General features: G+C 49.9%; 1 protein-coding gene across 3 annotated transcripts; it reads right to left on the bottom strand.

Annotated features, from left to right (window-relative positions):
• Positions 1–6,359: 6,359 nt before the first annotated feature.
• Positions 6,360–26,407, bottom strand: Rspo1 (R-spondin 1). 3 transcript variants are annotated; one of them, XM_090335198.1, is made up of 6 exons: positions 26,350–26,407; positions 21,385–21,766; positions 11,306–11,497; positions 8,422–8,583; positions 7,730–7,918; positions 6,360–6,966 (listed from the first exon to the last, which is right to left on the bottom strand). In XM_090335198.1, exons 2-6 carry the CDS (start codon positions 21,476–21,478, stop codon positions 6,803–6,805), a joined length of 801 nt encoding a protein of 266 aa, XP_090191324.1. In that variant the 5' UTR covers positions 21,479–21,766; positions 26,350–26,407; the 3' UTR covers positions 6,360–6,802. The 3 variants fall into 3 exon arrangements, with proteins under 3 accessions (XP_090191324.1, XP_090191323.1, XP_090191325.1); XM_090335197.1 differs by lacking the exon at positions 26,350–26,407 and adding an exon at positions 22,581–22,832 and having other exon boundaries at positions 21,385–22,242; XM_090335199.1 differs by lacking the exon at positions 26,350–26,407 and adding an exon at positions 22,581–22,830 and having other exon boundaries at positions 8,422–8,571; positions 21,385–22,242.
• Positions 26,408–26,656: the final 249 nt, after the last annotated feature.

Here is a 26,656-nt window from a genome sequence, read left to right as displayed (position 1 = left end):
CAGGGAAGCATGCTGGCAGGAGGCCCATACAGCTCCTTGAAGAAGACATCCAGGCCAGGGCCAAAATCGGGTGTGCCAGGGGCCTTGGAACTGCCAAGATGCCTCTCATTTTATGGACGGGTCTGGCTCAAACTGAAGACGTTCCAAGTATTCAATCAGCAGCCTGTCGTCCATATTGGGTTGCAGTAGGAACCCTCAGGAGCCAACCCTTTCGGAAGACAAAACTCAGCCGGAACAAGAGCTGGCCTTCTCCGTGGACCAGGCTGATGCTCAACAGATGGCAAAAATGCATCCCAATCCCAATAGTTCCTCATCAAAGGCTCGGAGCTAGACTGAAGGGGCACTTAGGGACTGGGTTCTGCTCTCTTTTCCACAGCAGAGTGAATCCAGCCAGCAATCCATCTCACCTACCTCCCTACACCAAGTTCCAGGAGAGAACAGGCGAGGGAGGAACCATTTTTCACATACTTTCTCTTTCAAAATGTAGTCTTGTTTCGCAATTTCCTACTTAAGTACTGGAAGGCTCCAGGGAATAACCCAATTCACCTTCTCCAGTCATTGGCTGGAGTCTCTTATCCACATCAACAACAACTTAGTAGACTTAGGGGTGCCAGAAAAAGGTAGGGACCCAGAATGTAGGCTCTACCAGCATCCATGCTAGATGCCCCCCAACCAAGTCTTGAGTCCAGCAAGATCTGTGCACCCTATGTTGGCTCTCTCCCTTGGAGGAGCCAGCAGGTGTGTCATACCAAAGCAGGTGCACCTAGCCCTGGTATGCTCATGGCTCCTCATCCCCTGAGGCATCTCATCTTCAGATCTCTTCTCTACTACAACTGGGCTTTTGTTCTTGCTAGCTTTGACTAGCCTATGGACAGTATCCTTACCATCTTCACTGAGTCCACTTAGCCTGTCAAGATGGAGCCTGTTTTCTCTGGTTGTTTTTCTCCTTCCTGAGCACCATTCAATAAGCTTTCCACCTGTTGCCCATTTAAATCTTGTCCAGTCCATAGCCAGAGGGGTCAGAGGCAGAATGCCAGCACTTGGGGTCCTGGCTCTGTGTCAGAGACTTGTAACAGAGCTCAAAGACACTGACCCTTTCCCTAAATTCTCTCTTCCTCCTCTTAAACAAAACCAAACAAATCAGAAAGGGGAAAAATCCCCACTTAGAAAAAAAAATCCAACAACAACAGATCCAGAAAATACAACCTCATCACCCAAAACAATGAAAGGAAAAACAAATTCATGCTCTAGAGAATCAGTCTGAAACATACCAGAGCTGGAACTGGGTAAGGTGGCCAGAAATGTGTTCATCTGAACAAGGCTGTGAGCCTGCAGAGGAAAAAGCTAACATTTTCCAAAAAAACAATGTGGTATACAATAACAACCAAGTACAATCACACGCTGTTGCTGCCTAAACCTGGGGAGAGATGTGGAAAACCCTGAATCTTAGTATACACAGACTACATCTCTCCAGAACGCACTCATCCCTAAAAAGTACTAAGTGTGATTTCAAAATCAACTCTAGTCCCTTTTTCTCTTCTTGGTCTTGGCCCCAAGGTTGGCTGCTTTTGGGGCTCTAAGAATTGCCCCTCCTTTTGAGACGTGCATCATCCTCCAGCTCAGCACAGGACAGGGTGAGGCTGATTAGAGAGAGAGATAAGAGGGAGAGCAAAGAAGGTGCCCGAAGGCAGAAAGAACAAAAGCCAAGGTGGAAGACTGCTAGGGACATAGAGACTGGTAAAGGCACAGGGAGGGTCAAGGAAATGATGCAAGGAAGAGTGGAGGGGAAAGGCTAGAGTGGGCTGTGGGGGGTTTGTGATACCCAGCTCCAGCACCAGCTATGAATCCTGACGGTCTGTGAGGAGGATGGGACCTGGGGGAATGTCAGGTATACAGCCCATGAGCCCCACTTTGACTCTGTAGAGCTGGCCCTCTCCACAGAAATCTTCCACTGAGGATTTCCCCCTTCCTCCTGTGTCTTTAACCTTTTCCTTCACTGGACTCTTCCCAGAGAGCTTGAAACATGTTTAAGATTTTCTGGTCCAAAAACACAAAATGAAGCGTGGTGGTTCATATCTGTTGTCCCAGCTACTTTGGATGCAGAAATTAGAAGGATCATGGTCTAAGCCTATCCTAGACAAAATGTTAGTGGGATTCCATCCCAATCAATAAGTTGGGCCTGGGTGGTGTGTGTGTGTGTGTGTGTGTGTGTGTGTGTGTGTGTGTGTGTGTGTCTGTCTGTCTGTCTGTCTGTCTGTCTATCTGCATCTGTGTCTGTGGTTCTAGATACAAGGGAGGCTGTACCCCCATCAAAACTGTGAGACCCTACCTGAAAAATAACTAAGGTACCAAAGGGGAGAAGGGTGAACAGAGGTGTGGTTCAAGTGATAGAGCACGTGGGAACCATAAGATCCTTTTCCTCAGGGAAACTTCCCCAAAGAATTATCTGCTTCCACTCCTCCCCTAAACAGCCCTGGGGAGAGTGTGAGCAGTCATTTCCCAGGCTAAGCCCTGAGCTCATCAGTGATTCCCTTTAGTTATCCTCTTCTAGGCCCCCAATTTCTTCCCTTTTTCTTTTTTTTTCTTTTTCCCCTTTTCCTCATCTTCCTTTCCTTCCTCCACTCCCCCCCTTTCCTCCTTTTTTTTTTTGTACTCAAACTTGCATTCAGGGCCCAGGCGACACCCTACCCACTTGAGCTACTTCAGGTTCCCGCTTCTGGCTTGTTTTTTTTGGAGATTAGAATCCTATAGATTTTGCTGCCCAGGATGTCCTCACACCATGATTTTCAAACTCCTGAGTAGCTAGGAGTACAGGTGTGAGGCACAGCTGAGTGACTTCTATACCTATGTGTGCTCCAGTGTGGTGCCCCCCAACACCCCCCCATGCCCTGTGGTTAGATTGGTCAGTGTTCTGTGCACCATCTCCACCAGCATGTCTCCAAGGCTCTTCAAACTCAATATGGCAAAGCCAAGTCTATATTTTTCCACCTCTTCCCTATTGGTCTTCCTTATAGGCTTCCCTTCTGGGCACACAGCACCATCATCTGTCTCTCTGAGCCAGAAAGAATGATTTTTGCCCTTGACACCCTCATTTCTCTGCACATTTCATTCCCAGAGTATGGCCCAACTCCATTAGCTTTTTTCTCCAAATACCTGTGACTTGCTCCACTTCCCTCCAAATTCACAACCCCCACTGTAGTCCAAGCTTCCAACATGGCTCCCTCCCCTGGACCATAGCAACAGCTTCCTGAGCAGTCTTGATTCAACCTGTCTTTCCTACTGCAGACAATAGGATCTTTGGACAAATGAAAACCTTTTCATGTCAAACCTATTGCTTATCACTTTTCAGCACCTTCCTGGGCTTGGAGAATAAAGGCTCCAGAAGGCCTTGCTGGAATCATCTCATCTCATTTTTTCTCCAGGTCTTTTCTTTCCTTCAGTACCACCCCTGTCTGCCACAGGACATTAACATATGTTGTCTCTCCCATATGGGACTGCGCTGTCCCCAGGCAGGGCCCACCAGATACATGTGGCTACTGAGCACTTGAACTATGGCCCCCATGCAACTGAAGAACTGAATTTTTAATGTCACATAATTTTAATTGACTAATGTTTTTTTTTTTTTTTTGCCAGTTGTGGAGCACTGTCTTTGGGCTTTCTCAAGGCCAGAGCTCTATCACTTGAGCCTCAGCACCACTTGCAGCTTTTTTCTATGTATGTGGTACCAAGGAATTGAACCCAGGCCTTCGTGCAGGCCAGGCAACCACTCTACCACTAGGCCAAATTTCTGGCCCCATTTAATTGACCAAATTTTAAATATTCAATTACTGGGAAACTTACTGTTGAAACAACTGGAGTATGCATGCCCACGTTTCCACTTCAGCCTTAATTTGTTAAGAAGTCTAAATACAAATCAAATATTTCTGGTGAAATTTTAACATCCAAATTAAGCTATGCTCACAGAATAATGAAATTTTTTTTAGTTATTTGTTTTGTTCTGCCAGTCCTGAGGGTTGAACTTGGAGCCTGGGTGCTGTCCCAAAGCTTCTTTTTTAAAGGCTAGTGTTCTACCACTTGAGCCACTGCTCCACTTCTTCTTTTAGCTTTTTGGGGTAATTTATTGGAGATAAGAAGAGCCTCATGGATTTTCTTTCTTTCTTTCTTTTTTTTTGCCAGTCCTGGTGCTTGAACTCATGGCCTAAGCACTGTCCTTTGGCTTTCCTCAAGGGTAGCACTCTACCACTTAAGCCACAGCACCAAGTCCAGCTTTTTTCATGCATGCTAGGCAAGCTCTCTACCACTAGGCCAAATTCCGGGTCCTCATGGATTTTCTTATTTTGAACTGTGATTTTGGATCTCAGCTTCCTGAGTAGCTAGGATTACTGATATGTACCACTGGTACCCTGCTCGGATTAGTTTTTTGCCAGTCCTGAGTACTGAACATAGGGCCTGAGCACTGTCCTTGGGCTTTCTCCAAGGCAAGTGCTCTACCACTTGAATCACAGCATCACTTCTGGCTTTTCTATATATGTGGTATCGAGGAATTGAGCTTGGGTCTTTGTGCATGCAAGGCAAACAATCTACCACTATGCCAAACTCCTGGCCCCCAGACTTTTTTTTAATGTGAAAAATTTTTTCTTTTTGCCAGTCCTGGGCCTTTGAATTCAGGGCCTGAGCACTATCCTTGGGCTTTTTCCTCAAGGCTAGCTTTCTACCACTTGAGCCACAGCACCACTTCGGTCTTTTTTCTATGTATGTGGTATTGAGGAATCGAAACCAGGTCTTCGTGCATGCTAGGCAAGCACTCTACCACTAGGCCAAACTCCCAGCCCCTAAAAGATTTTTCTAAAAATATTCATATGAGATCTGGAATGACATATATATGTATTATATATGTATATATATGTGTATGTGTGTGTGTGTGTGTGTGTGTGTTTGTGTGTCCAGGCTGGCTTTGAAAAGTGATCTATAATCTATGATTATAGATTTGAGCCCACTGGCACCTGACCTCTAATGATAATTCATTAAGATAATATTCTGCATGTACTTGGCTAGCTAAACTGTGGCTACTAGGGAAATTTAAATTATATATGTGGCTCACATACTTTTATTGGATACATTTGTCTAAAGTGTCAACCCACCAGTCTTTATCTTAAATTCTTCTACTCAGCTTTCAGAGCTTGGTTCAAATACCACCTCCTCTGAGAAGCCTCCTGGAGATGAATTCAACCTATTTCACTGTGGCTACACATATGTGTGGAATTTACCTGATTTCATTCAGTTGCAGTTATATATGTGTTCCTATCATCACGTGATACACACCTGTCTCTCCTGCCAATCTCTAAGTGCTAAGACAGCAAGGCCATGGCATAGCTCCCTGCTAGACATCAACCACCTCGTTCAGAGCCTGGCACGTGGTCAGTTGCCAGTGAATACCAGAATGCCACAAGAAATCATCCACTCACTGCCTTGCCTTCGAGGGGAGTATTCCCAACTATCTCCAAGAGATTGTCCTCCTAGCCGTAGCCCTTCAGTGGATACGCTACTCATCCCTTTCATTTATTTTTGAATAGGGTCTCCTATTTATTCCCAGGCTGACCGGTATTGTAATCTTACTATTTATGCTTCTCCCAGAGCTGAAATGACAGACAGGCATACACTACCATGCCCAGCTTTTATTGGTCAAAATGAAGTCTTGCAAACTTTTTGCTCTGCAAAAAAGTTTGATCTGCAGTCCTTCCCATCTCAGTGTCCCAAGGAGGTCTCTGGCTGAATGATCCTCCTTTAGAGCCAGTCTGGTCCCTTGGCTCTGCTGAGAGGTAATGAGAACAGTGTTCCTTAAACTTGGTTGTGCACATGAACCACCTGAAACCTTGTTGAAAGGCAGACCCTGGTTCATCAGGTCTAGGATGGGACTGATATTTACTTCTAACAAGCTTCTCTGTGGCCTATCACGTTCTGAGTAATCAGAATGCAGAGAACCTACTCGTCACTCTCAGATGATTCCTGAAGTTTTCTTTCTGTGCTGGCCCCTCTGTTACAGAGGCTATTCGGGTCTCTTGAAATTTGGTTTCCACCCTACCCTTTTTCTTTTCTTTTGCTATTACTGGTGCTTGAACTCAGAGCCGGGGCACTGTGCCTTAGCTTTTTTGCTCAAGGATAGCACTCTACCACTTGGGCCACGCCTCCACTTCTGGCTTTCTGGAGTTTACCTGGAGATAAAGAGTCTCATGGATTTTTCTGCAGAACTGACTTTGAATTATAATCCTTAGATTTCAACCTCCTTAGAGGCTAGCACTCAACTCTTGTTCCTTCCTGCTCCAAGTAAAAGAATGATACCTACTGACACTGGGTTTCTCTCTCTCTCTCTCTTTTCTTTTTAATTTGAAATGAACCGTTTAGTAGTTTTCTGAGTCAGGTCAGACCTGATGCTGTATCATGGATGTATAACAATTCTCTCCAATGATCAAGTCACAAAGCTAGGCATGCTGCCCTGGGGAGGGAGGAAGGCCACTCCTTGGAAGTCCTTGAACTTTGGCTCTTTGCCTGCCACACTCAGTAGATGTAATCTCAGCAGTTCTCCCAGAAAGTTCTGCTCTGCCACGTTGAGATTCGAGTGCTGGGAAATATTCTGATAGTCCATTGGGACCATCATAAATCCAGTGAGCATGTATGCATGGAGGTGTCTCCTGGTGGTGTCGTGTGTGGTGTCTACAGTGTGTATGGAAGAGCCCTTCCGACACTCCAGTCCTAGAAAGTGTTCATGATGCAGGGCAGAGCTGGGCCAGGCTGGATGCTATGCCTAGGTGGGTCCTGCAGATGTGGGTGGTCCCGCCGTCCCTGCTTGTGGCTGTGGCTTCCCTTTGCGCCTCCGAGAACCCAGGCCTGCCTTCTTGCTCTCCTTCCTGGCCAGGTTTCTGTTGGTGTTTTCCCTTCGGCCCTGGCCTCCCTTCCTTCGCTCTTGCCCTGCAACAATGGCAACAGCAAGAGGAACAATAAAAAGATGAGCAGAGAACTCCATCTCCACAACAGCCCTACTGAGGTGTAGCCAGGAGCTGGGCAGGGAGGCTGTGGGGATGTAGCCAGCTGCAGCTTCTGAGAACCCTACAGCCCGAGTCCTGGCAGGGTCTCAAGGGTCTTTCCCCTTCTTCTTCCTCAGTATATACCATACTGCCTCCACGTCCTCATCTTTAACTTATTTATTTATTTCTATCATGGGGCGTGAATTCAGGGCCTAGGTGTTGTCCCTGAGCTATTTTACTCAAGGCTAGCACATTACCAGTTTGAGCTACAGCACCACTTCCAGTTGTCTGGTGGCTAACTGGAGATAAGAGTTCCAGGAACTAATGTCTCTAGATTTTGTTCTGTTGTAAATCTCTGCTAGGAGAGCCCAAGGTTTCTACTGATTATGATAAATGAGGGAGACCCACCTCTGGGCCCAGATAAGGAGCAGCAGGCATCTTCACAGATGTCTCTGGGGTTCAGCCCCTCCCCCTCCCCACCTGATGGAGGTCCCTGGGGTGTGAATAGCACACAGACATGGGGGAAAGTGCAGGGATGGTGGCCTAGGAAGCTGCCAGCTCCTGCCACACTGCACCCTGCAGACACTGCTCTCAGTCCTCCCAGTTTGATAGCATGGGGCTGAGTGGAGCTCTGTCTGTTTGATCTTGCCTTGGGCAATGGCAAGACAGAAGTGACTGGACCCAGGAGGGCAGAGACCACAGCTCACCCTCAGGACACGGCGTCCTCCGCACTGTGCACCTCCGGGTCTCCTTGGTGTCGGAGCAGGTGGTGTGGTCCCCACCAGGAGCGTAGAGAACTCTGCGTGTCCGCTCCTCAAAGCCCTTCCGGAAACCACACAGCTTCTTCTTCTTGGAGCAGGGCCCCCATGGGGACCACTCGCTCAATTCACATTGTGCTGGCACAAAGAGAGGGAGAAGGGAAGTAGAAAGAGGAGGGGAACTCTCCTGGCTTACAGCTCCCCTCCCCCCACAGGAGCCTCATATACTTGTCCACTGCCTGGGCCTCAGACTGGAAATTCTTTTTGGTGCTGGACCCAAGGCTTGAACTCAGAACCTATGTGCTGTCCCTGGATTTCTTTTTGCTCAGGACTAAGTATTCTACCACTTAAACCACAGCTCTACTTCTGGATTTTTTTTTTTTTGAGTAGCTAATTAGAGGTAAGAGTCTTACGGATTTTTCTGCCTAGGCTGGCTTTGAACCACAATCCCTAGATCTCAGCCTCCTGAGTAGCTAAGATGACAGGTATGGGCCATTGGTGCCCGGCTTTAGGCTGGAATATCTCTAGCCTAGAAGGCCCAAAGCCTCAGAGAAATCCCAGGAGACATGCATGCTATGGGAAGCTTTCTCTACAAAGTGCCCCACTCACCCCTCTGCCCTCTACATGTGCATGCTGCTTACCAGGACTGCTGCACTCCAGGGTGCCATTGGTCGGGGTAGAGCCCTCAGGACAGGAAGGATAGCAGCGGCCCTTGTGCAAGTATAGGCCTTCCTGGCACTTGGTGCAGAAGTTGTGGCTGAAGCAGGCCTCGCAGTGCTCGATCTTGCATTCTGAGGATAGGACTAGACTTGGGTCTGGTCCAGCCCAGGGTGGCCATGACCTCTTATCCTCAGCCCTGATGCCCACCCACCCACCTAGAGACGAGCTCTCCCAGAGGGTTTTTGTTGTTCTTGTTATCGTCCGTTGTGGGGCTTGAACTCTTAGCCTAGATGCTGTCCCTGAGCTCTTTTGTTCAAAGTTAGAGCTCTACTTCTTGAGCCACAGCGCCACTTCCAGTGTTCTGGCATAGACTAGATTTGAAGCATAATCCTCAGATCTCAGCCTCCTGAGTAGCTAGGATTACAGGAGTGAGTGAGTCATCAGGGCCCAGCTTTGACTCCCGGGGCCTTCAAAAAAGAGAAAAGGATAGGGATGTGCAAGTGAAGGGGATGTTTTTGAGGGCTGGCTAATTCAAACCCAGATCTCGTTCCAGGCTCAGGAACCCAAGGTGAGACCCAAGTGAGACCGTTTCAGATGAAGAAGAGGGAGAGAAAGGGGTGTGCTCTGAGTTTGAGAATGGGAGACTCAAATTTCAGCAGATCATAGCATCTCAGGGCCCCTAGCCACAGTGGAAGCGAGGAGCAGAACAGTCTCCAGGAAGCAGCACCTTTCCCCTGTTGTTGGGTATCTACCACAACCCAATTCTCATTCCCCACCGCCTAGGGCAGAAAGAATCTGCTTGGAGGAAGGAGAGCAATCCCAGGGCAAATTCCTCTCCCAGTTCAAGGCTGAGTTCCAGGAACCCCCTTGGTTGGACTCTCAGGTTCCTCCCTTCCTTCCTCCTGCCAGTTCCCTCCTCTGGGGGAGCTGGGCTATGCAGGGCTTGGCTGAGAACAAGCAGGCCTTCCATCATCTCCCCATTCCCTGAGTGTAGGCAAGGCTGGCTTCTTCCCAGTCTTTGGTACCTTAAGCCCAGGCTGCCAGTCTCCCAAGTACTGGCACAACCAAGAACCCCTTTTCTCCAATGCCCTTAAGACCAAAAGGGCAAGTCCTAGGTCCTCCATCCTCTCAAGCCCCCACCTTGCCCTTCTCTGCACCCTTTAATCCTCCCTCCCCCATGGTCTAATCTTAGCCTCATGATGTTTTTTTTTTTTTTTAATTTCTGATGGATGGGATTGGTAGCCAGTAAAATAAGCAACAACCATTTACTGAGTGCCAGACACCAAGAGCTTTATAAGTACATTCTCACAGCATTCTCCCTGGTGAGAGAACTCATGCTGCCATTTTAGAGATGGGGGTTAAGAGGCTGCTACAATGGACTAGTAGTCAAGCTGGGATCAGAGCCAGGCCAGCAAAGTTTGGCTCCTTCAAATCATCTCTGGGCTTCTCCCTCCAAAGTTTTGTGGTGAGCCCCTCCCCCACGCCTGAGATTTGCCAGTGTTTCATACATACACCCCCCCCCCACTGAGTGGACTGAGAGGTGCGACATCAATCACCTGGGTGAGATCGCAGTATGTCTCCCAACGTGGCACAGAGATGCAGTTGCAGAGGTGAGATGGGGACAGAGCAGCAGGTATGTTGGAGCCTGCAGAACTATAATGGGGTGGGAAAGCGGAGCCTGAAGACTGGGGCTGAGAGTAGGATAGGGAGAGTGCTGCCACCCAGATTTAGACATTTATGGGCCTGATAAGAGGGCTTCCAGCAGAAGTGAGTGGGATGGGGTGAGTTAGGGTGTCTCAGAAGCATCTTTGTGGCTGCAGGGCAGAGGGAGGGTGGGGGAACCATGTGAGGGCTAGAGGACAGGTGGCCAGGCTACTGTCATGGTCCAGCGGGGAGGTGTTGTTGGAGGCCTGGGTAAGATGATGGCTGTGAGGATGGGAGGAAGTGAAACAGCCAGGATTTGATTATTGGCTGGGTGGGTGAAGGGAGCATGGCACCCATGAGAGGTTGGCAATCAGGTCTGTGGCTTGAGTGACAACTTGGGACACTGGGAATTACCCGTGGCACTAGAAGCATGTGTACATGTGGCAGGAAGAGACGGAATTCAGGCTTGGACACAACTGGAAGTAGGAGAGGAGCGTCTGGGAATCTATCTGGCCAGCAGTATGATATCTGAGTCAAGAACCTTGTCTCAAATGAATGATACAACTTGTGGGTGAGATGGGAGGTCAAAAGTGGGAGAGATTGAGGGAAGGGGTGACATTGTCCAAAAAGAAATATAATCCTGTAATCCTAGCTACTCAAGAGGCTGAAATTTGAGGATCATGGTTTAAAGCCATCTCAGGTAGCAAAGTCCATGAGACTCTTCTCTCCAATTAACCATCAGAAACAAGAGGCACTGTAGCTCAAAGTGGTAGAGTGCTAACCTTGAGTGAAAGAGCTCAGGGTTAGAGCCCAGGCCCAGAGTTCAAGCCCCATGACTGACCAAAAAGAAATGAACTGATTACCTAACTTATGTAACTGTACCTCCTCTGTACATCTCCTCAAAATAAAAACAAGCCAGGTGCTGGTGGCTTATGCCTATAATTCTAGCTACTTAAGATGCTGAGATAGAGGGATTACAGTTCAAAGCCAGTCCAGGCACAGAAGTCTGTGAGACTCTTCTCTCCAATTAATCACCAGAAAACTGGAAGTGGTGCTATGGCTTAAAGTGGTAGAGCACTAGCCTCGAGTGAAAGAGCTCAGACAGTGCCAAGGGCTAAGAGTTTAAGCTCCAGGACTGACACTAGGCACCAGCAGTTTACAGCACGCCCACCAGAAGTCTGGACCCTCCCACTATGGCACCCTTCTCTTGCCCACACTCACTGATGCACTTGTTCATGTCGGGGTTTCGGGCGTCGAAGTATCCAGGAGGGCAGGACGGCAAGCAGACGCCCACCTGGCGGATGTCGTTCCTCTCCAGCAGGATGAAGAGCTTGGGTGAGCACTTGAGGCAGCCGTTGACCTCGGAGCAGAGCTCACAGCCTTTGGTACAGGCCTGGCTTCCCTCTGCACTGACTGCAGGTACAACATGGGTGAGGCGGTCGCTACCAGGGAAGGTGCCTCTCCATAGGCTCCCACAAGAAGGGGGGTTTCACTGTACTGAGGGAATGTGCACAGGCCAGGCTGGCAGCTCTCTGGGATGAAGGGTATGTATGTGTATGTGTCTGTGTGTGCTTATTGGGGCTTGAATTTAGGCACTGGGTACTGTCCCTTAGCTTTTTCACTCAAGGCTTCTGCAGAGTGAACTCAGGCTCAGGTTGCAGATCTCACAGGACCTGAAACCAAACTCCCAGTCTGTAAATCTAAATACAATAGTGCATCACTGTGTCTGTCCCTTTCTACTCAGAAATAGAGAAGCAAGGGTCTCTCTAGATGGCTGTCTGGAGGTGTGTGTACTCTGGGACTGACTTCTGATTCTAGAGCAGGAGTAGAGGAAGCAGGAAGGAAAGCATTTGGGACAAGAGAAGAGAGTACCAAGCAACCACAATCACCAATAATCATACTAATGTAGCTTAGTTCTTTTCTTTTTTTTTCTTTTTTTTTGGTTGGTCATGGGGCTTGAACTCTGAGCCTGGGCATTATCCCTGAGCTCCTCAGCTCAAGGCTACCACTCTACCCCTGGCGCAACAGCTCCACCTCCTATTTTCTAGAGGTCAGTTGGAGATAAGAGCCTCAAGACTTTAGTGCCCAAGCTGGCTTTGAACCAAGATCCCTGGATCTCAGCCTCCTGAGTAGCTAGGATTATAGGTGTGAGCCACCACACCTGGCAAAGCAGCTTAGTTCTAAGTAGTAACATTAGTATCCTATTCTGTGACAAGGATTATCAGAGAAGTAATCAATCATCTCGTCTTTTCAATAAGCCACAGGTAAGGCTATTGCTATTCACATTAGTAATCTCCATTTGTAAAAATGGAGAAATTCCATTAATTCACCATGATTTCTCAATTGCTGTGTTTCACACATAGGGAACACAGAACAAAAAAGGAAGACGTAGCTAGGGGCTGATGTCTCACCCCTTTAATTGTAGCTACTAAGGAGGCTTAAATCTGGAGGATCATCATTCAAACCAGTAGAAAAGTCTGAGAACTCCATCGCTGAATAACCAGCAAAAAACAGGCTGGAGACATGGATCAAGTGGCAAAGCACCAGTCTAGCATGCATGAGGTTCTGAGTTCAAACTTCAGAATCTCCAAAAAAGATGCTGAATCCCTTGATTACTGAGTTTTCTCTAAACCCACTGTGGAAATAAATGCTTCCTCTGGACATTGGCTGCACTGTCAATGACTGAGGTGAGCCAGGTGGCCTCTGGAAGCCCTTCGTGGCTGTGCTGCCACAGCTGACTCCTCCTTACCATTTTGGGGATGGACAGGTTTGCAAAGGCCTTTGAAGAATCCCACTGCCCATTGCAGTTACCCAGTACTTCTTCAGTGTTGTCACTAGCAAGGAAAACGTGGTGCACTCTGGGCTCTGAAATGAGCTAAGCATAGTTGGAGCTTGGAGTGAGTGGCTAGACAGGAGCTGCGGGGGGAAAGAAGGACCTGGGAAAAGGAAAGGGATTGCTTTCCTTCAAGGAAGTGTCTCCAACCCAAAGAAAGGAGTATTGGGTAGAGACGGGTTGTAAGGATGGCAAAGGCGGATCCAAATTCCAGGGTGAGAATGGAAGCTGGGTGTGGTGGTAGTCATCCATAATTCCAGCATTTGGGAGCTGGGGAGGGAAGCAGGAGTTCAGGGGTGTGTGTGTGTGTGTGTGTGTGTGTGTGTGTGTGTGTGTGTGTGTGTGTGTGTGTGTGTGCACCAGTACTGGGGCTTGAACTCAGGCCCAAGTACTGTCCCTTAGCTTTTTCACTCAAGGCTAGCATTCTATCACTTGAGCCATTTCTGGTTTCACAGCTCCACTTCTGGCTTTTTAGTGGTTAATTGGAGATGAGAGTCGCACAGACTTTCCTGGTCAGGCTGGCTTCAAACTGAGATCCTCTGATCCCAGCCTCTTGAGTAGATTACAGGAATGAGACATCAGCACCCTGCTTTTATCTTTATGTTCTTTTTTATTTTTATTTTTTAGAATGGGCCTTACTACATAGCTCAAGCTATGGCATCAAACTTGAGACCCTTTATGTAACTGTAACCCCTCTATCCATCACCTTTATAATAACAACTAAAAAATAAAATAGTTGATGTCTTCCTGCCTCAGTCTCAGCCTGTTGCTGAGATTACAAGTGTGTACCATCATACTTGGTTTAGGATTGTCAATCCCAGGCCAACCTGAGAAAATCTTGTCTCAACAAAACATAAGACAGCATTGGAGATATAGCTCAATTGGTATAGAGCACCTTTCTAGCAAGTATGAAGCCCAGAGTTTGAACCTCAGTACTGACTCCCCTCTCCAAGGGAGAATAACGGGATCTGAAAGAATAGCAGGGAAAGGGCAGACACATGGAGATATTCACAGGTAGAACCAACAGTATTAGGCAATGCACCAGATGGAGGGGTGAGGGTCAGGGCAAAGCACAGGCGGTGGTGACCTTGAGACACTGAACCTGTGCAATATGGCAGTGGTTCTCCCTCATTGACACAGGGACCCCAGGGAGGAATGAGTGGGGAGGGGATGAAGGTGAGCATAGAGTGCTGGACTGTGAGGTGTCTTTGGGACATCCAGGGGTCAGGATGTTGAACACAGAAATGACCTCGTTGGAGCTAGACACATGAAAGCAGCCATTAAAAGCAAGTGAGCCCTTGAGTTGGCAGAGAGAATGGGTACTGAGGGTGGAAGAGACAGGATCAGAGAAAGAGGGACCGACTAAGAGTGAGAGGGGCGGCCGTGGAAAAGAACGTCTCACATGGAAGCCAGGATATGGAAGAGTGAGGCATCCACATACCATGCTCTGAGATGTCTAATAAGGAATGAGGAATGCACAGGTCAGCAACCCTGATGGGGCAGTTTCAGTGGTGGGATGGGTCAGGGGGAGGGCGGGCACAGCAGGCAGTGGCTGAAGAGGAAAAGGAAGGGAGGGAGTAGAGAGAGGAAGTAGTACCATCTTCTTCAAGAAGTTGGCTGTGGAGCAGACAACTTAAGGGTCAGTTGGGGCACAGGGTTATTGTTGGCTAGATTAGTTGCTGGGAGGAGAAGGGCAGTGACAGGATGAAGCTGTAAGGCTGGAGGAGGCTCAGAGTGAACTTCTGTGACATGCGCATTGGGCAGAGAAGCAGCCAGAGTCTTGGAAAGGAAGCTCAGGGAAGGAACACCGAGAATGGGGATTGAAACCAGGTTGAAAAGGGAAGTTCTTCAGGGGCCAGATCTGGGAGGAAGCCAAGGCTAGTGAGCTCTAAATCGGGTTAGTGATCCTAAAAAGGCAGCTTGAGTGAAAGCCAAACAAACTCCAATGAGCTGTGGACTAGGTGCAGATAAATGTAGAATATGATCCCAAGACCTAGAGGCAGGTATACTGATGGAATGACGACAGGAGGATATGAGAAAATCAAAAGACAGAGCTCAGGGGCCATACACGTGGCCTTGTGGTAGAGTACTCGTCTACCATGCACAAAGCTCTGGGTTCAATTCTTAGGTACCACATTCACAGAAAAAGCCAAAAGTGGTGCTGTGGCTTGAGAAAGCTCAAGGATAGTGCCAGGCTCTGAGGTTAATTCCCAGGATTGGGGTGGGATGGGAAAGGTTGTTTATCAAGGGGAAATGAAGCAGAAGGATGCTCTGAGCTTGAGGAGACAAGAGAGTCAGAGAGGAGGGTCTGTGAAGGTGAGGCTCACCTTGAATGGAGGATCTAAGGTTCTGCATGTTTGGATTCAAAAGGGGAAAACTGAGGCTCATTCTTTCCCCTGTGCACCTGACAGTTGCTCAGAGCTGGAAGGAGCTGGCCCAGCCAGCACTAGGGAGGCAGGGCTGGCTGCACAGTATGATGTGTAGCTTCGGAGGAATGGACCAGGTAGCCAAGGGAAGGTGACACGCCACAGGAAAGGACAGCTGTGCAAAGACCCTTGGGTACTGGGGGCCAGGAAGTGGCCACAGAGAAAAACACAGGACCCTGTTCCACTGATGAGGGGGTATGGAAAGCTCCCTTCTGCCACTTCCATGATGGGCCTCCATCTGCCCAGTGTACACCCTTGTCCAGCTGCTATGGCTATAATGAGCTTTGCCAGGCCAGGCCAACCCTGCAGGAGGAAAGACGTCTAGATCATAGCCCCTTCTCTCCAAAGTCCTCATTCCCAACTCCTGACTCATCCATCATCTTTGGGCATCTCTGATGAAGCCAGATGCTGGTAGCTTTCGTCTAAAATCTTAGCTACTTAGGAGGCTAAGATCGGAGCATCATGGTTTGAAGCCAACTCTGGGCAGGAAAGTCCAAGAGGTTCTTATCTCCAATTAATCACTGGAAAAACTGGAAGTGGTACTGTGGCTCAAGTGGTAGAGTGCTAGCCTTGAGCAAAACAAAGCTCGGGGAAAGTATCCAGGTCCAGAGTTCAAGCCCCAGGACTGCCGAAAGAAAAAGAAAAGAGTCAGATGGGCATCACATCCCTGCCTAAAACGATCAAGGGCTTTCTACTACCCACCAGAAGTCAGACCCAGCTCCTCACTGGATTTGAAAAACTTCTGTGAGTAGGTTTCGCCTGTCTCACCCCTCAACTCCACTGCTCAGCAGTAGATGTTTTTGTTCTCTCACACATCAGATTTTGCCCACATTGAAACCTTTGGTCTGGAATGCATGGCCTCCTCACACAGCACTCAAGTCACCTCCTCCACAAAGGCTCCCTCGATTTTACCACCCTGCAAGTAAAGACTGGGAATTCCTCTGGGTTCTGATGTCCCTAGTATCTATGAATCTATCATAATAAACATCACTTTATATTGTTTTCATTTTTTTTCTGGTCGTGGGGCTTGAACTCTTGGCCTGTGCGCTGTCCCTGAGCTCTTCTGCTCAAGATTTCCACCCTTGAATGACAGCCCCACTTCCTATTTTCTGGTGATTAATTGGAGATATGAGTCTCACAGACTTTAGTGCTCAGGCTGGCTTTGAACTGAAATCCTCAAATCTCAGCCTCCTAAGTAGCTAGGATTATAGGCGTGAGCCACCAAGCCTGGCTTTTTATTTATTTATTTTTTTGGTGCTGGTCCTGGCACTTGAACTCAGGACCTGGGCACTGTCCCTAAGATTCTTTTGCTCAACACTAACACTCTACCACTTAAGCCAAAGAACCACTTTTGGATTTTTGTTGTTGTTGCCAATCTGGGGTTTGAACTCAGGGACTGAACATGTCCTTGGGCTTTCTCAAGGCTAGCACTTTACCACTTGAGCCATAGCACCATTCCCAGCTTTTTCTATGGATATAGTACCAAGGAATCCAACCCAGGTCTTCATGCATGCTAGGCAAGCACTCTACCACTAGGCCAAACTCCTGGCCCTGGCATTTTTTTTTAAAGTAGTTTTTGGAGATAATAGTTTCACAGACTTTTCTGCCTGGGAAGCCTTTGAACCATGATCCTCAGATCTCAGCCTCTTGAGTAGCTAGGATTACAGGCGAGACCTACCAGCTCCACAGCTTACTTTATGTGATTGATATCTTCTAATATATCTTCTTCTCGTATTGGAAAGGGGTTTGGGGAGACAGACCGTCTTATTTCTCAATGGGATCCCTTGCGGGGAAGGGTTGAAACTGACAGGGGAAGGAGCTGGCAGGGAACAGAGTTGAGAGTATGGTGAATGGTGGATGAAGAGGGTCAGTGAAGGGCGCAGTGTGTACACAGATCTCAGGGAGAGTGCCCTACAGGGTGGGAATGAGACTTGGGACTCAATGGGCAGGGTCTAGCTACTCCCGAGGAGCCTGTAGGAGTGCTGAGTTATCCTGAGACCTCAGAGAGGAGGCCTGGGGAAAGAGCTGGCTGTTTCTCAGGAGCTGGATCTATTGCTGGAGCTTTGTGGTACCCAGGGGCCATCTCCTGCACACTCCACATCCCTGGCTTGGCCCCTGGGTGGAGCCAGGAATCTCTAAATCAACTGTGAGTTTAGTTAGAGCTTTGCTTTCCTCCCCAAGACAGAGATTTCCTTTCAGAAAGCCTGTCTATCCCCCGCAACCTCCACTGCAGCTGGATTGTGTGCCTCCCAAAACCTCTCAGCAGCTCCTCATCATTCCCAGCTCAGGTCAGGACAAATCTAGAACTCCCCATCCAGGACAGAGAGCACCAGGCTCTGACCTCTGCCCGTGTGCGGTAGCATCAGGCCCCTTGGCTCTGTTGGGACTATGAGGCTCTATGCGGTGGGTGCAAGCCTCAGGCTTCCATAGCATAGGCTCTGTGCACAAATCAGCTCTCTTTCCTCCAAGGGGGACTCCATTTCCTGATCAGACACTCTACCCCCGTCCCAGCTTCTCTAGGCTTTCCTAGTCCTCAAGTTCCTCCTGTCACATGGCCTGAGACAAGTAGATGGTCCCTTTCACATCACCACAGGCTCTTCTAGATCCACTCCTTCCCTCCATCCCTGGACTCCCAACCCAAGCTCTGCTGCTTCTCAATGAACATTTTCCGAATGACTCAGGAAGTGGCAGAGGATTCAGGGGGGAAAAGGACTCAGAGGCAAACAAGGTGAGAGACAAGAAGGGTCCCCTCTGGAGGGAGTCAGGGCTCAGGGAAGAAATGCATGTGGGTGGGCAGGACATAGCAGAGGGGTGCTGAAATCCAATAGAAGAGTACTCCGAAGTTCTCAAGTGTAAGAGCAAGGGAGGGGGGAGAGGGTGGGCTCAGTGAGATGCAGGGGTGAGGGCCAGAGAGAGGAGCAGGAGCTTTCTGAGCATAAAGGGACTTGACAAGATTCCCAGTGGGAGTGAAAAGGATGAGGAGGCCAGGCCAGGGATTTTCATAACTCAGAGCTGAAGAGATGTTTTTAACTCTACCATCCAATGGATGGCAAGATCAGACATTTCTGGGTTCAAAATCGGTGTAAAGAACTGGGTACTAGGACTTGACCTCAGGACCTTGCACTTGCTATATGACCTTTCTACTACTTGAGTCACACCTCCAAGTCTCTCACTTGTTTGATGAACATGGCTGAGGCCCTAGGTTTGGTATTCCACAGACAAAAACAATATGTGCCAATCATTCATGTAAGATTTACTATATTCCAGATTGCATTTGTAGTTTTACTATATTCATTTACTTCTCTTTTTCTTGTGGCCAGACTTGGATTTGAACACAGAGCTTCATATTTGGCAAACACTCTATTACATGGGCCACAGCCCTCAGTCTGGATTCCAGCTTTACAACTGTGATTATTTATTTATTATCATTTTTTGCCAGTCCTGGGGTTTGAACTCAGGACCTGAGTACTGTCCTTGGGCCTTCTCAAGGCTAGAACTCTACCATTTGAGCTACAGTACCATTTTTGACTTTTTCTGTATATGTGATACTGAAGAATCGAATCCAGGTCCTCATGCGTGCTAGGCAAGCATTCTACCACTAGGCTAAACTCCTGGCCCTACCATTGTGATTTTTATAGTCATTAGGTAACAAGATGACATAACAGCTACACCCTCATTCCTCCCCAGCCTTGGTTCATCCTGGACACTCACTGCACCCATGTTACACCCTCTCCCCAACCTAGACATTCACCATCACCACACCACTGGGTATGGCCATGGGCAAAGTGGGCACATCAAAAGGCTATATTCAAGTTAGGAACTGGTAGCTCATACCTGTCATCCTAGCTACTCAGGAAGCTGAGATGTGCGAATAGTGGTTCAGAAATTGCATGAAAAGGAAAGTCCATGAGGCTCATCTCCAATTAACTGCCAAAAGTGGAGCTGTGGCTCAAGTGGCAGAGTGCCAGTCTTGAGTGAAAAAGCTAAGGGCTAGTACTCAGGCTCTAGGTTCCAGCTCCAGTAGCAGTCCATAAAAACAAAAAGTTACATCATATGACCACTGCAGGACACAGCTCTACTGATGCCTAGTCCATGACTTTTTTAGTTCACCTCAAACCCAAGGCTGATGGTTCCTGGATCAGATCCTGGTATATTCCTGTACATGTGAGCATAGGTGGAAACACTTGTGCATATTGGGTTAGTGTGAGCATTCTATCTTGCTCGATTGCTTGTTCACTCTCTCTCAAACAGAGGAGAGTGATTACAAACCACTAAACCACATCTGGCCTGTGAAGTCTAAAACACTGTCCCTAACAGAGAAGGGAGGAAAATCAAGGCTTTGCTGCTGATTGAACATAACCGTCTCTAATTGTTTGTTAAGCTAGGGATTTTCAGCTTCACCAGTTCTCTGAGCTTCTCTCCCGGCTGAGTTCTGCCCTTGGCTTCTCCAAGGAGACCTAACTGTTTTTCAGCCTTCCCTGGCCCAAGAGAAGCGAGAGGGAGACTTCAGGGAGACTTCTTGCCTTCTGGCATAACATTTCTTTAAGGGGAGAGTTCAGAGGGCTTCACCCACTCCTCAGCAGGGGCTGCCCACGAACCTGGTCACTGCCATGCTATAGATGGCTAGCCACCATCACTGAAAATACGGAGCACAAGGAATGTCTAGGGGTGCGGCAGGTTCATCTTGAACTTTTATCAAGCTCTGTGTTTAAGAAAACTGTAAGCCAGGTGCTGGTAGCTTAAGCCTATAATCCTAGTGACTCAGGAGGCTGTGAGGATCCTGGTTTGAAGCCAGCGTAGGCAGACGAATCTGATAGACACTTTACCTCCAATTAAGCAGAAAGTGGAGGCATGACTCAAGAAACAAAGCACCAGCCTTGAGTGGAAAAGCCAAGTGAGAAAGAGTGTAAGTTCAAAGTGTCAGTACTGGCAGAGCACATGCACACACACATGCATGCACACATATGCACACGCACATGCATGCACAGATATGTGCACACACACGAATAAAAAGAAAATTGAGTTCACAGATTTCAAGAGACCTAAGCTCTAATACTCATTGTGGGTTCTTTGGCCTATATCTTCTCTTAGCATTTACACAAGAATGGATGTGTGTGTGTGTGTGTGTGTGTGTGTGTGTGTACATACACACATTCTCATGTACATGCCACTTCTGGGGCTTGAACTCAGGGCCTGAGCACTGTCCCTTAGCTTTTCACTCAAGGCTGGTGCTCTACCACATGAGCCACAGCTCCACTTCTGGCTTTTTGCTGGTTAATTGGAGTTAAGAATCTCATGGGTTTGCTTGCCTGGGCTGGCTTTGAACCATAATCCTTGTATCTCAGCCTCTGGAGTAGCTAGGATTACAGGTATGAGCCACCTTGGCCTGGCTTGCTTTTCTTTTCAAACCTTCTTTTTGCCTTACCACCTTACACGGAAGGTTATTTTGAAAGCAGAGAAACATGATGTCACCTGGCTTGGAGGGCCTGGCTTCTGCTTGCCTTACCATCTCTGCCTCACCACAGCTCCCTGAACCCCGCTGGCCTGGTTAAAAGCCATGGGATGGGAGAATCTCCTGGCTTTCCCACCCCCGCTGTTCCTGCCCATGATCTGCCAGGGAAACCCCTGGTACCCATTCCCCAGATGTGCTGGGTTCCTGCCCCAAGGGACCACACTTCTGCCAATTGGACAAGAAAGATGCCCTGAATGGCTTTGTGGGTGAGGAAGGAAGGAAGGAGCATGCTGGGGTGGGGCCAGGAAGCATTGCCATGGATACCATACAAAGCTAAAGGATGTAATATACAAACTGGACCCTCACAAGGGAGCTTGATCCAGACAGCAGCCCTCAGAGAGAAAGGCAAACAAAGGGAGTACTCCCAGAGTAGGGAATTTCAACAAGTTAATCCACTACCGCAGCTGTAAGATCTACTAACTACAAAGCAGTCATTAGCCATCCCAGAGAGAGCCACCTAAAGCCTCTAGTCCTCCGCCCTCCCCTGCAACCCCCTCCCGTGCCATGCCCCCCCCCCCCAGGTACTCACTCCGTCTGTGCCTCTTGCCCTTGATCCCCCGGTTGCCAACAGCAAGGTGCACCCAGCTCAGAACCAGGGCCACCACACACAGTCCAAGCCTCATAGTCACTTGGCAGCCCCAGGCCCCTGGCAGGAGGGGTGGTCTTGGCAGGGCTCTGGCTAATGCCTCTGGGGCTGAGACTGGGGCTGGGTCAGCAGCTGGAGGCCCTGGCCTGGGCTGGAGCCCAAATCCACCATAATCTCAGCTGGGGACAGAGAGAGTGTGGGAAGCTGGGTCCTCCATCAGCTTACAGAGGTCCTCGGAGACAGTGGTCCCTGGAGCCACCTCGGAGCGTCACTTGGGGAATTTCCTTATGGCATCAGCAAGGAAGATTCTCCCCCAAAAGCCAACCTGTCAGGAAGGAGACAGAAGAGTTCATTTTGCAATACTCCTCATCTTATAGCTTCTACCTCCCCATGTGTTTCACCACCCAGGAAGTCATGAGAGTGTTTGGGTACTACAAGGACCCCCCCCACCTGTACGCTGGGCAAAGAAATGTATTCCTCTATTGTGCAGAATTTTCTCAGCCTGCCATTAGCGCCAGCTACCTGAGTAGCTAGACAATGTGAGCACCCAAAGCAAACCCCTAGATCACTGGAATTTTCTCAATAGTGGGAACCAAATGACCCCATTCCTGACAAACATTAGCCAGCTCTACTGGAAGTCCTTCTTTAAGTCTACTCTACAGCTCTCATGCTACAATAATAGCCTGTCATTTGAAGAGGAGCTTTCTTTGTCCTTCCATGAGTGACCATTCTTCAGCCTTCTCTTCCCAGGTGCCGTTCACCTGTCCTGGAGCTGGAGCACTGGCCCCTGGCAAGCTGGCCCTACAGGGTTGGTGGGAGAAAAGGAAGTAAGGCTTCCCCAGGCCACAGAAACTCTGACACAGCAGGCTGGGCGAGCCTGGCCTTTGTGAACAGGATAAAAGAGGCAGCAATGCCCGCCCTGGCCAGAGATAATCCCTCAGCCCAGAGAGCCAGGGCTGTGGACCAGGGCTGGGGTGATGGGGGTGGGGAGCTGGGAGCCCGATGGGAAGTTGAACATCTGGGCGTTGGAGCCCAATTTGGGAGTGAGGAACAGAGCTCCACTTCCCACTCACAAAGCCACATTCAGATCCACACACTCACCACCCTGGCCCACTCCCCACTCCCCACATTCCCCATACCCACACTCCAGAGACACGGAGGTCACAGTAAACATTTGGCCTGTGGGACAGGAAGCTCTGTGGATGCTGGGGGGGTGGTTGCCACACTGAACGTCTTGTCTCTTCATCTATGAGAGGGAGATAACTGACTTCCTAAATGACACCTTTGAGGTGCTAGCACAGGGGTGCCCTCTACCCCTCTCCTCCCCTATTCTTTCATCTCAGTTTCCAAGTACCCAGTCTACCCTACCCCCCTGGCCTCTCACAGAGGCCCCCAAGGCGCCCACCTGCATGGCAGATAAATCATTATCCCCCCAGAGGAGTTTGGCACCTCCCTCTCAGCCTCTCCCACTGGCTTTGAAGGCCAGACACACTCAAGTGGTTAAGCTGCCTGTGAGAAGTGTTTACACGAGGCTGATGGATCCCACCTGGTGCTGTAGCCCGAGCCAGCAGAGATGCCCCCAGCCACCCCCAGTACCCCACTGGCTGCCAACCCCTCCCAGCCCCTTCCAACACTCCTTGTGTGACCTGCCAAAACCTTTCCACTTTCTCCAGCCTCCATACACACTCCCATCACCCACTGACTGTGGCCAACTTGACCAGCCAAGCTCAGCTCTCACATGGGCTCGGAGGCTAAGTGGCAAAGCAGGATGGCTGCAGGCATGAACCTGAGAGTTAAGATTGCCTGGCTTGGATTGCAGGCTCTGCTACTTTTTAGCTATGTTTCTTTGGGTTAGTTGCTTAGTTGGTCTGAGCTCATTTTCTTATCTGCATGAGGGTTGTTTATAGTTTACATGAGTTGGTATGGATTACGTGAGTTATAGTTTATGAGTTAGGATAGCTTACATGAGTTAATTATAAATTACATAGTGGCTCATGCCAGTTATCCTAACTATTTGGGGAAGGATTATGGTAGCCAAATCCAAGAGTTTGTATCTCAAATAAGTCAGACTGCTAGGCATAATGTAAGTGGTAGAGTACCAGCCGTGAGCAAGTAAGTCCAATGAGTGTGAGGCCCTGAGTTCAAGCTGAGACAGAGGAGAGAAAGGAGAGAGGAGATGGAGAATGAGAGAAATAAAAGGAAAGAAGGAAGGAGAAAGAAAAAGAAAGAATAAAGGGGGTGGGGGAAAGCAAGCTTAGAACAGTGCTGGCTCATAGCAAGGGCTACCTGTTGCATTTCTCCTGACAAAAAAATTGGAGTCTACTAGTCCTAGAGTCACTCAAAAAGCAATATAATTTTCTGTATCACCTGAATCAAACCTTACTATTGAGCCCTAACATGCCATTTCCTTATCTGCCTTCCTCTTTATGGTTGATGGTTCCTGCAACCAGTGACCTCTCTCCATCTGTTTTCCCTCTGACAGCAGCATTGGTTGGGGTGGAGGTTGGCAGACCTGCATCAGACAAAGGAGGCACAAACCTGGGTCTGAGACTTTCTTCTCATTGTGTGTGCAGACTCCTGGGGTCCTCAGGGTGGAAAAGGCCTCCCAAGCACTTCTGTGTTCTTTGTGAACCCCTCATCAACTAGGATCATTAGCCCCCCCCAACCTTGCCTCCTCCCTAGCCCCCCTCAGACCTTACCCACTCACCCAGGCTTGCCTGCAATCAGCTTCTAGACCATACCCATCTGATCTGCAGGAAAACAGTCACTGGAGTAGGTGACACTAGCTAGCACGTTTTCAAGGAGCTGATTGCCTTGAAATTCACAGGAAGAGCTTTAAGCAGTTTGGGGAGGGAAATGCATACATATGTATTTTACATATGTATGTGTATACATACACATATAATATATATACATATGTATAATATATATGGAGAGAGATTTATATATGTACATATGCATATATACATGTGCTGAGGACATCTACACTGGCTTTACATATACATATGTGTGTATATACATACATATATATATATATATATAGGTGTGTGTGCAGACTTACAAGCAATAAGTAGGAGTAAATTTAGGTGTGTTGTGGGCAAATACGAGTGGGTCAGCTAAGGAAGCATCTACTATTCGTCTCTAGCTCAAGGCTTACAGGCAAAACTCACGGCCCAATGCAACCAGGTCTTCCCCTTTCCAGAGTTGAAAATTCAGGCTGTTTATGTGAAGTTTGGTTTTGAACACTGGGCAGGTCTGAGCTAGAAACCTTGCAGTTCCAAGCTCCAGACGGCCCAGCTCCTTTTTTTTTTCCTCAGAGGCTCCCCCATCTCTCAGGGAGACTCTGGCTCCACAAGGAGCCAAGGGGTTCGAGGACCAGAGCTGGGGCAGGAGCTGGGGATCCCACGCCTCTCTTTTATGACTCGGGACTCATTCCCATCACCGTTTTCAGCCTGATTTCCCCTGGATCTTGGGCTGCTTGGCATCAGTTTACTTGGGGGGGGCATTATTCTACCCAGATGGAAAGGGTACAGCTGGGATGAGGGCACTCCTCTCTCCCTAGGTGCGGTGAGCAAGTCACACCTTTTGAGTGTCTGCTCCTCTCACCTGCCACCCTCCCCTATTGACCCTATCATAACTAGAGAGGCAGAACTGTCCCATTTTATGGAGGGAAAAACTGGCGCTGAGACATTAAGGGTCTGGGTGGACATGGATCTAATAAGGCTGGGGAGCTGAGTGGAGACCATCTCTGGGCTTTGGGGAGCAGACCTGCGCTGTGGATAAGGGGACGGGGGGGAGGGGCTGCGCTGGCGGGAGACCGCGGAGGGAGGCCCGGAGGCGGCCGGGTGGAGGCCCGGAGGATCTAGGTTGGGAGGGAGGAGCAGCGGAAGGTGGAGACTCGCTGGCTTCACTTTCTCCCCTGCCACCGTACTAGGATAAATTGGTACTCCGTCAGGGACCGGATACAGACCCAAAAATGTAAACTATCCAGATAATTTCTCATCAGCCCTCCCCAGGACCGGCCTGGGGCTGGACAGTGTCGGCCGCGGGCGGGCGGGCGGGCGGGCGGGGCGGAGGGCTGCTGGGCTGCGGGCGGGCCGAAAACGGGGTGAGCCGGTCCACCCGAACCGAGCCAGGTGTTCGGGCACCCCCTCCCCTCCCGCTCCCCCAAACCCAGGGCAGCGCAGCGCCGCTCCATCCCACCACTCCGCCTCGGCCCCCCACGAGCTCACATCCATCTTCCCCTCACTCCCCGCGAGGGGCCCCGACAGGTGCCCGGGGAGGGGCGGGCCTGAAGCCCCGCTGCCCCCCCCATCCGTGCGAGGCCCGTCTGTACAAGAACACCTGCCCCCCAAATTCATCGCAGCGCGGCGATGGTCCCGGGCCCTCCCGGCCCTCCGGCCCACCCATCCTCGCTCCCCGCCGGCCGCCGAAGTCGACGGCTCACTGCGCACCCAGGGCCGTGGCGCACACAGCCTGCCACGTCCGGACCGTGGGACAGGACAGGGGGTCACCCGGGATCTTGGGACGGGGATAAGGGGTCTCGAGGCGTGTGAAGGGACGGATGGACCGGGGCTGGGCGGGGGCGGGGGCAGCAGTAAGTTAGGGGCTTTGGGGAACTAAGGAGAACCCGAGGTAGCAATCCAAAGGCGGCAGGACCGGGGGTCGGAGAGGGATCCTTGCTCGCTGGTTAGCCAGGGCAGCGGACACCCCTTCCCCTACCTCCTCCCCACACACCCACGGGAGCTCTCCAAGCCGGAGAGGCCAATTTCACAAGACCCCTACCCCCCCCAGAATACATCCCTGCTCCGCTGGGGTCCAGGGGCTGGGCCGAGCCCCGACGGGAGGCGCCCCGGGTCCCTGGGTCAGGGGGCGCAGGGGTGGACGGAGCGGGACGAGGGGACTCACCTCCGCGCAGCCGGCCGTGGCGGGGCAGGCCCGGGAGGGGCGAGGGCGCGGCCGCTGTCCCGCCACAGGACCGTCCTACGCGCCCGCCCGTCCCCCAGTTGCTCAATCTGGGGGTGGCTCACACCCTCCGGGGCCAGCGCCCCACCCGGCGCTCTGGTCCTGGGGGTGGCTGGGGCGGCCTCGTTCTCTGCAGTCCCGCCTCGGACCCCGCTCTCCCGTCTGTCCCCCGGCTTCTCCACCCCGCGCGCGAGCTCGCGCTCCCCGCGGTCGCTTCTCCGCTCTGCCGGAGCTCCGGGCGGAGAGGGGC

The sequence above is a fragment of the Megascapheus bottae genome, chromosome 6 (assembly GCF_031878675.1).
Source record: "Megascapheus bottae isolate mThoBot1 chromosome 6, mThoBot2.hap1, whole genome shotgun sequence".
NCBI classification, from domain to species: Eukaryota; Metazoa; Chordata; class Mammalia; order Rodentia; family Geomyidae; genus Megascapheus; species Megascapheus bottae.
This window is presented reverse-complemented; position numbering and strand designations above follow the sequence as displayed.

Excerpts from the sequence above, each read along its gene's own strand:
- Rspo1 (XM_090335198.1), bottom strand. The coding sequence starts at position 21,478 with ATGAGGCTTGGACTGTGTGTGGTGGCCCTGGTTCTGAGCTGGGTGCAC. Across the intron at positions 11,498-21,384 it reads GGGCAAGAGGCACAGACGGA|TCAGTGCAGAGGGAAGCCAG; the intron begins GTGAGTACCTGG and ends TTGTACCTGCAG. Across the intron at positions 8,584-11,305 it reads CGACATGAACAAGTGCATCA|TCCTATCCTCAGAATGCAAG; the intron begins GTGAGTGTGGGC and ends ACCCAAGTCTAG.